The sequence below is a fragment of the Fusarium subglutinans genome (assembly GCF_013396075.1).
Source record: "Fusarium subglutinans strain NRRL 66333 chromosome Unknown NRRL66333_c0000237, whole genome shotgun sequence".
In the NCBI taxonomy this organism is placed as follows: domain Eukaryota; kingdom Fungi; phylum Ascomycota; class Sordariomycetes; order Hypocreales; family Nectriaceae; genus Fusarium; species Fusarium subglutinans.
Genome location: NW_023502300.1, coordinates 36,744 through 49,007, shown reverse-complemented (window position 1 = coordinate 49,007; position 12,264 = coordinate 36,744). Strand labels below are relative to the sequence as shown.

General features: G+C 47.9%; 3 protein-coding genes across 3 annotated transcripts; all 3 read left to right on the top strand.

Annotated features, from left to right (window-relative positions):
• Positions 1–1,786: 1,786 nt before the first annotated feature.
• Positions 1,787–4,585, top strand: FSUBG_11853 (sulfatase; the record flags this gene model as incomplete). Its single annotated transcript, XM_036676580.1, has 2 exons — positions 1,787–1,821; positions 2,167–4,585. 2 exons carry the CDS (start codon positions 1,787–1,789, stop codon positions 4,583–4,585), a joined length of 2,454 nt encoding a protein of 817 aa, XP_036532676.1.
• Positions 4,586–5,923: 1,338 nt separating this feature from the next.
• On the top strand, positions 5,924–8,862 carry FSUBG_11852 (kinesin light chain; the record flags this gene model as incomplete). The annotated part of the gene is made up of 4 exons (XM_036676579.1): positions 5,924–6,984; positions 7,157–8,256; positions 8,302–8,681; positions 8,815–8,862. 4 exons carry the CDS (start codon positions 5,924–5,926, stop codon positions 8,860–8,862), a joined length of 2,589 nt encoding a protein of 862 aa, XP_036532675.1.
• A 986-nt stretch (positions 8,863–9,848) lies between these two features.
• FSUBG_11851 (endoglucanase IV precursor) lies at positions 9,849–12,234 on the top strand (the record flags this gene model as incomplete). The annotated part of the gene is made up of 5 exons (XM_036676578.1): positions 9,849–10,142; positions 10,227–10,585; positions 10,880–11,083; positions 11,706–12,109; positions 12,161–12,234. 5 exons carry the CDS (start codon positions 9,849–9,851, stop codon positions 12,232–12,234), a joined length of 1,335 nt encoding a protein of 444 aa, XP_036532674.1.
• Between the last annotated feature and the right edge of the window lie 30 nt (positions 12,235–12,264).

Sequence of the window (12,264 nt, the reverse complement as noted above, 5' to 3'; positions counted from 1 at the left end):
TTGACATGTCGATGACAATAAGCAAGAATTTGAAGACCGGGAATCAGACGATGTTAAAATCTTGGTAACCCCGCAAATTAGCTCTGAAATCGTGAAATCGCTAACTGTATTTGTTCAAGGCTGCCAAGTCGGCCCGAGCTTGGCGCTCATCATTTCCTGGTTAAGCTAAATTATGTCATTATTCAGTGGTTGATTGGTGATCCGGAGTAAGCGGCAGTCATTGAATTGCAGGGAGTGACGATGTTGCGGGGGAGCATTCTGGTGCCTCAATGCTGGACAACTAGATGTTAATCCATCCAGAATTCATTTTTTGCTGCATGGCAAAAGATGTAGACTATGTGGTGTGGCAGTGTATTAATAAGACTCCTCCCTCACTTCTTCGTCCAGCTAGACCCTTTACGCAATTGCTTCTTGACGTTGGTGACGCAAATGGCTCACACGGCAATCCAAAACCACAGCTCTGTTAATGTTGATCGGGACGCTTCACGACACGATACTTCTATGTACTGCAATAGAGCTCAAGACATGGAAACTAATATAGGTAATGTAAGTAATACAGCAGAACGAACCTTTTACTGGCGAGCAAACAAATAAGTGATCTTTTCGATTACCTGCATCGTCTGGGCGACTTACCCTACACAGCTGGATCCTTGGGACTCTGACCAATCACAACCGTTCCTGCGTAAAACCGCGATGGGATCAATCGCCACAGCCCGCCTCTCTAAGTAAAACTGCGAGACAACAAGCGATGGATATCTAATAACCTCTTATTCGTAACGAAGAAGACACCATAAATTGGTATGACAAAGAATTTAGACGCAAATAATACTTTGTGATCCCCATGAGAGGAACGAAGTCTGCATGACATCATCGCATTGTTCAATTAATCGTTGATAAACCTTGGTCTTAGAAAACGTCTCATGTAATTCAAGATGGGTAGCGCGGATTCCCGTGTCAGATATATATTATAACCCCGCGGACAGCGTCTGGCCGAGGATAAAATGGGTATTCACGGATGTAGAAGTAAATTTCAGGCAGAAGCTGAACGATGATCCTGGTTAGCCAAATCAGCCCCGAAATCCCGTTGGTGCACTGCCACAATCCGTCGAAGCCACAAAATGTCTGTGCAGCCAAGGGTCTAGAATCTGTCTGGAACATCCCCCCGTCGTCCACCAGAAGTTGCAACGTTTTCGCTTGACTCATCACAGCCCTACAAATTACACAGTTCTAACAGTAAAGCAGAATCCTCCAGGCGTTTTTGTCTGTCCCGAAGCCCCTTTCCTTTCCAGAGAGACATGTGCAGCCTGTGGATGAAACATCCTCATTACATAAGAGAAATGAGACATCCTTCTCGCCCTCGACGTCAGCCTAACCAAACTAACCCGGCTATCGGCAAGGATAATAAACTCAATCTCTCATGACCAAACTGCCGGGAGTCAGACGAACCAACAGGTTCCTACTAACCTCACTAAAATCTCTAGTATCTACAAAATTTATAATTAAATAAGTAAAACAATTATATATTGAAAATAAGTTATAAGATAATATTAAAATAGCTAAATTACGATAGTTATAGTCTATTTATAATAAAAGAAATATCTCTCGTAATATTTCGGCAAAGCACGGCACGGCACAACTTTGCCGTCTGCCCATCAGGTCAGGGGAAACCTGCCACTTAGCCGGACAGACCCAGACCCCTAAAACCCTCCCGCTGGCATTGACTCTAGCCCAGTAGAGTCCAGCCCTGAAAATCCAATACGAGCGAAATACGACGCGACAAACCAAAATGCTTCGTCGAGCCCATAATGCGGCGCGGTTTAAGTAAGCGCTATTAACGGTCCAGACCAGATTACTCCGTACTTGTTCCTGCTCGCGTGCTCAAACAGTAATGATGCACTGCCCAAACCATGTTCGGTCAGGTAATGAGGCTAGGCACTATGGGGTGATAGGGGAGGATGCGGCCCTTATTTAAGAAAAAGGGTCTTGGCTCCCTGTTTCTAGTTTCTCTTCCTTTTCTCGCTTTTTAGTCAGCACATCGTTCAAGATGGCCCCCTTCAGGAGGATATGCTTGCTATATGCCTCAAAATTAGCTAACCAACGCCTTGCGTTCACTCTGACTCTATTAGCAGTATGTGCTGCCAAAGGAGTGCATCTTCATAATCACAGAGCTTCGGTGACGCCCAAGCGTATGCTTCTCTTCTTTTTCTCCTTCTTTACTCAAGATGTCCTCCTGCTTCTTTTAATCAGACTTCTCCTGAGCCATTGGGTGCCTAGTGCTGCCAAGCCACGGAGGATCGTCAATACACTCGCGATCTCGTTGATGACCTACAACACTCTCATTTGCACTGTCTCGGTTTCGTTTTATCTAGTCTCGGGATCTGAAATTCATTGGCGCAATATCGGTTTCATGGCCGACCCAACGGCTCAGGCAATTATCCTATCGGGTCTGACAGCTTTCATCGGTGTCTTTTGTGTCTTCGCTTGCTTAGCCGCATTACTTCAGGTAGCGTGCTACACTCTATTCGGCTGGGGTGGAGACCTCGTCAATTGGCCTCTTACTTTGATCTGTCGCCAATTGGGTCATCGATTTAGCTACGATGCGGTATGGCAACGAGAAGACCTCTCATGGCTCGACATCGAGAGCACCCCTTATCACGACAAGGAACTCAAGCGAAAGCTCAGCTCGCCCTCAGTATCGCTGTTGAGCTCACCCCGAAGCTCTAGAGGAGGTTCACCAGTACGAAGATCCAGACTCGGTCGTTTTCTACGCATACTGCCTTACCCCATTGTTACTCTTCTATTAACGGCACTATTTATCCTTACTTTTATTCGACCCAAAGATCCTTCCCTGATCTTTCTTTCTTGGACTACTGGACTTCTACCTTTCATCGACTTTGCCTCGTCGCCTTTTCTCGACAATCTTCCATCGGTTTTCGGAAAGGGAGTACAGCGAAGCTGGGACGATCGAACCGCACTTGTACAACCTACCCCTTTGAGTTGGCTCCCAATGGACATACCAGCCCTGGACGGTTTCAAAGACTGGTATCTCGAGCAACCGCATTATAGCGCCAAGGCCGACCCTATGAGAGTCTCAAATCTCGACGAGCCCTTACGAGATTCTCTCCGAGGGAAGTTAAAAAACCTCAACATTCGACATGTAGTTCTATTCTTCCTGGAAAGTACCCGACATGATGTCTTTCCTATCAAGAAGGATGGTCTAGTATGGAATCGATTTGCCGATACATTCCCGCATGGACTGCCACAAGAGGTTCAGGAAAAGCTTGCAAAATTAACACCAACAGCAAATTTCATTACAGGCGATTACGCGGATGGTTTCGAACATGCTAGTAAACCGAGACGAGGAGGGATTCGCTTCACCAACGCACATACCTCAGGAACATACACCCTCAAAAGCCTAACAGGTTCAATCTGCGGCATATCTCCCCTAGCTGCAGATTTCAATCTGGACTACAGCCATCATATCTACCAGCCTTGCTTGCCGCATATTTTCAACGCACTCAACAAAGCGGAGGAGAAACAGGCCCGCACAAAAGAAGCTAGTCAGAAGGACAAGTGGAAGTCCTATTTTTTCCAAGCCGCGAAACTCAACTATGACAGCCATGGTGCTTTGATGTCCGCGATGGGGTTCCCGGATGAGGGCATAATTGGCCAGGAATATCTTCGCAGCGCGAACGCGAGGCACGGAGCCGTCACGTTGGAAAACATTAACGACTTCGCCTTTGAAGAAGATCCATTGGAAGACTATATTAACGATGTCTTCAAAAACGCCGTCACGGAAAATAACCGCGTATTTCTGAGCCATATTACATCCACTAGCCACCATCGGTTTCACATGCCCAAGAGAGAAAAGTATACACCTCTGGCCAACGGTGGTCATCTTGATATGATGTCAAGATACATCAACACAATTGGGTATGAAGACAGATGGATTCGCAAGGTCCTTGATATCTTGGATAAGCAAGGAGTTGCCAATGAGACTTTGGTCATCTTTCAAGGCGACCATGGTGTATCTCTTCCAGAGAATGATATCGCCTCGCCGTACTATAACCCCAATGTTGGTGTTGAGCATGTGCCGTTAGTCTTCTCACATCCCCAGCTACCAGCATTCGATGTGGATGAGGGTGTGCATGCGACCCAAATCCTACCCACAATCCTAGACATCCTCCTCGAAACAGGCTCACTGAGCAAGACAAGCCGCCAAGCAGCCCAGGACCTAATACGGAATTACGAAGGACAGTCGCTTCTTCGTCCATTAGCTACTGGCAATGGGCAATGGCAGTTCACCATTACTAATCCTGGCCGTGCTATGCTTAGCATCAGAGACGGCCGGTATCCAGAGCGCCATCTTGTTGTGCCGATAATAGAACACGTGGCGTGGAAACTGGCGGACCTGACGAAGGACCCTTACGAACATAACCCTGTACAAGCACTAGACTTCAAATCGTTCTTACAAGAGGTAGAACAGAGGTTTGGAAGAGATGTTGCGGAGTGGGCGGAAGAAGGAGCATTTATGACGAGATGGTTCGTTAAGGAAAACAGCAAGCGTTGGCGTTTTGATCTTTAAGATTTATGTATAATATTGCCCAGAAGGAATAGACGAACATACATGCATGGTGGGAAATTCATGCCATGGTAGAACATATTTTTGCAAGGAGTAAGTGACGTATAAATGTGTCAAAAACCAGCGCTTGCACCGAATTCGTATAGTTTGATGGCTATATTGGTTACGACAATCTCATCTGGTAGTAGAGCGGCTTTGTCGGACGTCTCCACTGCTCTGTTCTATCTAGTTCTCCTCTTCAGACTCCACCATGCGCCCCACCAAGCTGGACATAGGATAGCCAAATGTAGCATTTAGAGCCTCCCGGTCAAGTTGTGAACCATGTCACATTCATTAACCTCCCATTGCTCATAACCATGGGGGCCACCGGCTCTCTTGATGAATAAGTAAAGAATGTATTTGCATTATTTGTTGGTCTCCTGGGTGCCATTCTTTCCCACGCGATCTCGTGGTAATGGTCGCGATTGTCGAGGTCTGGTTGTAGTCGGAGGGATTTGTCGGCTGCACTGGAACCCTAAAGGAACCACTTAGCCATGCCGTGATAGGCAGTTGTTTCAAGATCGGCGAGTGGTCTATATACCCTAATTAGCAAGCATTGAATTGATAGCTGGTGGGGGATACTACTGACCGAAAGAGAGTGAGCGTAGTCGCTTCAGCCGTGACATTGGTCAACGGACCGCGCCGGGCCTAGCATGCTAGAAACAGGAACTTGGACAAAAGCGTGTATCGTAGACTACTCGTTCTCGATCGCTAAGCATAGTAAATACTAGCCAGGTACATGACCGAACGTAAAGAAGCAAGGGGCAAGAAAACTCGGACCTGAATATAGGACGTTAAAAATAAACTCAACAAAAGATAACCTTAAACTTAGTGAAGATATCCTAAATTTATCCTAAGTTACCTAGGTCTTTTTATCACCTGGATTAGAGATCCTGAGTTTCAAGCCTGTACAAAGCCTTGCTGACGATTATTGCCAAATTTTGACTGGTAGGGCGCCACCTTTGCGATAATTGGCTGGAAGGCACGAATATTGATTATGTTGCAAGGATCATGAGACTGTTGCCTGCGAAAGTGCACAACCAACAGACAGAGCTGAAAATTACCCCGCTCCATTGTTTTCCGTCAGATTTCTTCCTTCAAACCCAACAGACAGACTTCGACGCATTAGCAAAGTACCGAATAGCCACCAACGCTGTTTCCCTGTTGTTCCACTGGCTCTGTTGCCTCCTCTGAGGCACCAGAGATCTCCGTGACTGACCCAGAGACGATCGCCGGAGTCTGGAGCGCAACATATCGTCAATGGCGCACTAGGTCGTCTAGCCTAATCGACGGCGTTCCAAAATGAACTCTTCGGACGATGCTAGTAACACCTCCAATGCCCGTGGGAGCTCTTCGAACTCCTTGCCGCCTCGCCCCAGTGACCGCCGTGGCTTCGAGATAGCTATCATTTGCGCCTTGACCCTTGAAGCAGATGCTATCGAAGCCTTGTTCGATCATCACTGGGAAGACGACGGCCTACCTTTTGATAAGGACCCAGGCGACCCTAATGCCTACTCAACTGGCGTCATCGGCCGTTTCAATGTTGTCCTCGCATACATGCCTGGAATGGGCAAAGTCAATGCCGCCACCGTCGCTGCCAACTGCGGGAAAAGCTTTCCAAATATCAAGCTTGCTCTCGTTGTCGGCATCTGTGGTGTCGTTCCTTTCAGCCCTACCAAAGACGAGATAATTTTGGGCGATGTCATCATCAGCAATGGTGTTATCCAGTATGACTTTGGCCGACAGTTTCCCGAGCGCCTGGTCCGTAAAGATACGTTACTAGACGTCCCTGGCAGACCCAACCTGGAGATTCGGGGAGCCTTAGCAAAGCTCAAGGGAATCCGACACCGCCGCCAGCTGAGCGCCAAGATTGAGAGCTTCCTGGATGTTCTCCGTCAGGATCCAGAACTTCATGCTGAGTATCCTGGGTCTACAGAAGATAAGCTATTCAAGGCTACCTATCGCCACGCGGATGATCAGAGGTCATGTGAGCAGGCTGGATGTAAAGGCAACCTGGTGAAGAGAAACCGCCTATCGACTACAGATGTCCCTCTGAGGCCAGTTGTCCACTTTGGGTTGATGGCCTCTGGGGATGCAGTGATGAAGTCTGGCGAAGATCGTGACCGTATTGCCTTAAAAGAAGAAGTTATTGCCTTTGAGATAGAGGGAGCTGGTGTCTGGGATAGCTTCCCATGTATTATTATTAAAAGCGGCTGTGACTATGCTGATAGTCACAAGAGCAAGGTGTGGCAACGATATGCGGCAGCCACGGCTGCAGCTTGTGCGAAGGCTTTCCTGGGCTTCTGGGTTCCGTCGCTTACCCCTGGTACGTCGCATCAAGCCTCTGATGGTGAAACTGGCAGGTAAAGATGTGAGTAGAGCAACAGTGCTAAGGCTGGGCTTTAGGTCAGACGACAATCCCATTACGAACACAACGCAACGCAGTAGCGAGTTAGTATAATGAGCCTATTAATTAGTATACCCTTCCGACTCACTTGTCAAAGGATCTAGGTCTCACTACTTACCGCTGCCGAGGAACAAGAACTTCACAGGCCGCGAGGGGAAAATCGCTGAGCTTCAGAAACTTCTGTTTGCTGATCCGAATGGCCGACGGGTCGCCTTAGTCGGTTTGGGCGGCGTTGGAAAGACGCAAATTGCTCTTCAGCTTGCACATCTTATGAAGAAAGAAGCACACACAGCCCGTAGCTACTCCGTCATATGGATGCCCGCGTTGAGCATGGCAAGTTTCGAACAGGCGTGTAGTAAGATGATTAGTGAGTTTGGTATCAAGCAGACCAATGAGGAGAATGCCAAAGAAACATTCAGGAAGTATCTGAGTTCAGAAAAAACTGGAAAGTGGTTTCTCATCATCGATAACGCAGATACTATTGAGACTCTATATGGAACAGCTGAGGCCCCGGGAGGCATTGACGAGTTCATACCAGACTCCGAGCATGGTTATATTCTGTATACAACCCGATCGCGTGAAGTTGCCGTTAGCGTGGCACACAATAATGTCGTCAATCTGTCAGAAATGGATGATGGGGATGCGAAGGCCCTCTTGCAGGGTTCATTGGTTGAAAAGGACCAAATGCGGGATACAGATCTGATCGACAAGCTCCTACAGAAGCTCGCCTATCTACCGCTTGCCATTGCACAAGCCTCAGCATACATGAAGATCAATGAGATCTCAGTCAAGGAATATCTCCGCCTGCTCCAAAACACCGACCAGGATATGGTAGAACTGCTGAGTTGTGGGTTTCGTGATAGGACTTACTACCACTCTTCTCAAGGAGCCATTGCAACCACCTGGATTCTGTCTTTCAAGCAAATCCGCGCTCTCAATGAAGACGCTGCGATAATACTCTCTAGCACGGCCTATCTTGAACCGAAAGCCATACCTCGTACCTTATTACCGCCTCTGGGCTCTGAACAAAGGATGGCTAGTGCTATTGGTACGCTCTGCGGATATAGCTTCTTGAATAAACGAGAAGATGGCGATACGTTCGACATGCATAGTATCGTGCACCTTGTAATACAAAGATGGAATGAACAAGAGGAACTTGACGCACTGACACGACAGGTGGCATTCGCTCGTGTTGCTGCGGTTTTCCCAAACTGCGGCTGGGAAAACCGTGAGTTATGGCGGCAGTATATGCCACATGCACTCAGACTCCTAGCAAGCACTGATGGTATCAATGCTAGAGATCGATGCCTACTTGGAGTAAAGGCTGGACAATGCTTGAGCTGTGACGGACAGAAAAGACAGGCAATACACATCCTTGAGGCTGTTGCTGAGGTCCAGAGGACAACGTTAGAAGAAAATGACCGTGTTCGACTGGCGGTATGTCTATGGCTTGCAGGGGCATACCGAGAGAATCAGCAGTCAAAACAGGCTACGGAACTGCTTGAGCATGTGGTTGAAGTGACAGCAGACTTCAAAGAGAATGACCCAGATCGGCTGGAATCACAGCATGAGCTTGGATTGGCATATGGATGCAACGGGCAGATGAAACAGGCGATTGAACTGCTTGAGCATGTGGTTGAGATTAGAGGAAAGGTATGCCCAGAGAATGACCCAGATCGGCTGTCATCACAGCATGCGCTTGCATTGTCATATGAAGCTGACGGAAGAATAAATGAGGCAATTAAACTGCTTGAGCTTACACTTGCAGTTAAAACGGATACATTAGCAAAGAATCACCCAGATCAGCTGGCATCAAAACATCTACTCGCAGTAGCATACCGAAAGATTGGGAAGATAGAGGAGGCGGTCAAACTACTTGAACAAGTGGTAGCAAGTCAGCGGGTCGTACTATTGGAAGACGATCCAAATCGACAACTGTCAAAAGAGGAGCTGCAGTACTGTTACGATAGGTTACAGGAGGCCAGTCTTTCAGGAGAGCCAGACGGCTGTGAAGCAGTTGATGAATCTAATTAGCTCTCAGGGCGTTACGAACGTGGGAGTTTGTACAGTTGCTTTCATCATCTACGCCGGAGTTGTAGAGTATCAGTCGTTTATAGATTTGCTTTCGTTATTCGTGAAATTTTTCTGGTCGAAACCATAGCTTACCAACTTGGCTGCCGTAGGCGCCAGAGAGGTATCATACCGATCATTTCGCTGGCAGCTAGAAACCACCGCGGTACATAGTAACACCTAAAGTGGAAAGGCCGTCTGCATCAAAAGCCTATGTCGTAACTGCTCTCGCCTTACCATGGAGCTCCTTGACATCGTTGGCGGCAACTCCATCACGGTTCATAACCAAACGGATTAGAAGTGAGATGGAAGAATACGGTATTGCAAAAGTTGCACCCGAATGATAAAAGGTCTCGATGCTGTAGATTTTGTTGAACTGTAAAAGCTTGCCTAGATAAGAGACTTCGGAAACAGTTGGCATGTTGTAGTATCGAGAAAATGCCATCTAAGCATCCAATCAGAATAGTGCTAGACCCGTCATGAAGACTTCGCGTAATACTACCCTTTTTCTCAAAATGGCTCCTCGGGCGGAGAATCTACCAAAAAGCATCATTTTGCTTCAAAAGGAGATATACGGAACATGGTCTACCGAATGAAACCATGATTTCCTGGCCATCTTGTCCATTATGGTTAATAGCAACCAGAGAGCTATATAAGATAGTCACGTACTAATTTCAAGATGAACAACCAAGTTGACCATGCTGGTTCCCCTCTTATAAATTAATTTACTACCCAGAAGATCATTACAAAATGTTGTCAAGGACATTTCATTTCGCCACCCTCAGTGCTCTTTCCGCGTTCAAGGTTTCGGCTCACGGCCACGTATCTGAGGTTCTCATCAACGACGAAAGCTACTACGGCCATGACCCCACCAAGGTCCCCTACGTAACTCAACCAGACAGCATCACCTGGACAAACGGCGCCAAAGACAACGGCTTCGTCACCTCCACCGCGAGCGCACTGGCGTCCCCAGACATCATCTGCCACCTCAACGCCACCAATGGGCTTCTGACCGCAGACGTTGCTGCCGGCACGACCATCACGGTGCACTAGTCGGACTGGCCACAAGCCCACTGGGGGCCTGTTCTGGATTACATGGCGCGCTGTCCGAACGACGATTGTACAAAGGTTGACAAGACCAAGTTGAAGTTCTTCAAGATCGATGAGTTGGGGCAGCTGACGAGGGGAACTGTCCCTGGCCAGCCGGGCTACTGGGCGAATAATAAACTCCGTGATGAGGACTTTTCATGGAACATAACGATCCCGGCTAAGCTGGCTCCTGGAAGCTATGTCCTGAGACATGAGATCATCGCCCTTCATGCGGGAGGTGCAGAAGGGTCAACTCAGATGTATCCTCAATGCATCAACCTGATTGTCAAGGGAGACGGTACTGCACAGCCTGAAGGCGTGTTTGCGACGGATCTCTACTCTTCTAAGGATCCAGGGCTGCTGCATAATGTGTTTGTGGATGAGTGGAGTGATGCGAAGTACATTATTCCGGGACCTTCGGTTGTCAAGTTCTAGGACGATTAGCTTAGCAAGGGTCTTAACCTACTCTAGTCCCAGGGTGTAGGAAGACTTCTGACATTAAGTTAGGTGCTAAGAATACTTAGTCTAAGATCCTCTAACTCTATACTAAATGTACCTAAATTTGCCTAAGTTTATTTAACACTTTCTTATTTTCTAGGATAAACATCTTAAACTTTATTATATTTCCTTATCTAGTTTGACTGGCGCTACGCTCGTTCAGGAAATACAGCGCTTGTGATTTATCGATCCAGCGATCCCGGCTATCTCTTTAAGCAAGCCGCAGCGACTCGCATCTGGGCCCGCGCCGCGCAAATATACCTCGCCATAGTGACAATCGGGTGGAAGCCTGACACCTCTAGTGTCCGCGAGAGTGCAAGCGAGGTTCTTCGCCTGCTCCAAGAGCTTGAGGACCCTGCGATCTTACGCAGCGCAGTGTGGCCGTTTTGCGTGGCCGGGTGCGTCGCGAATGTGAGCCAGGAGAAAGGATTTAGGGACCTGGCGGCGGCGTCTGGGTCACTGCAGTGTTTCGGGCGGGTGGGAGAGGCGGTACGGATTTTGGAGTGTGTGTGGAGTAGGAGAGGGGAGCTTGGTGCAGACTGGAATATGGCTGCATGCTTTGAGATAATGGGCGCGCCTGTGCTGTTGCTATAAGGCCTGCTTGATGGTGATATATTCCATGTATTAGTTGATTTACTTGACGCATTAGCTCTCTGAAGAGGGGGGCAGCAACGATGAAGAAGATGAGGCATGATATATTGGGCACCTTACTATGCTGTCTTATTCGCAAGACTCGTGAAACTAAACTTCATAGCGACTAACTCTGTATTTGCCCTTTAACCTTTTTTTCAAGTTTCACGTTTATTGCTGGATATTTAGACTTTTGTAGAGTATAGGAAGACATTTTGCCACACGCCTCTTTTTCATCTTTATTTCTGAACCTTACCCCACCATTTCTCCACCTCATCATTCCCCAAACAACATTCCTGCCGCTTACCCCAACCTTGGTCCCATATCGCCAAAACAATCTTTAACTAGCGCCTTTCTCCACACTACTTATTACTACCATATTCTCTTCAGCATGGATGAGCGCACCAAGAAGCAGGTCGCCAACTGCCTCGCGCGACACGGCGTGCATGGAGACGAGAAGAACCAGGACCCTGATCAGGACGAGCCCAAGCCACAGTCTCAGCCTCAGTCCACAACAGCTGCTGACACTGCCAACTTGGTTGAACGTCTCCCTATCGAGCCAAAGAGCGAGGCCATTCCCGAGCTCAAGCTTACCTCTGGCAATCTTGCCATATTGAACCAGCAATTGAGCCGCAAGGCCTCCAAGAAGGCCAAGTCCATTTGCTCCGATGCAGCATCACATGGTGCCGCCTCTGACCTAAGCCGCGAGGCTTCATTCTACATACCACCTCCCCCCTCCGTTTCCGACCCTGCTGACGAAAATGCCTGGGTGTCAAAGAAGTATCCTTGCCTTGGTATGTACTATGCTCCCTGAACATGAGTATATTAGTGCTAACTAGTTGTAGGTAGGGTTTCAAAGGAAGGGGTCAGTGCTGCTATCGCTTATGCCGCGCTCAGAGAAATGGGGGATTGCGACTAAAGTGTCAACGGAAATGGTGTATTATGTATT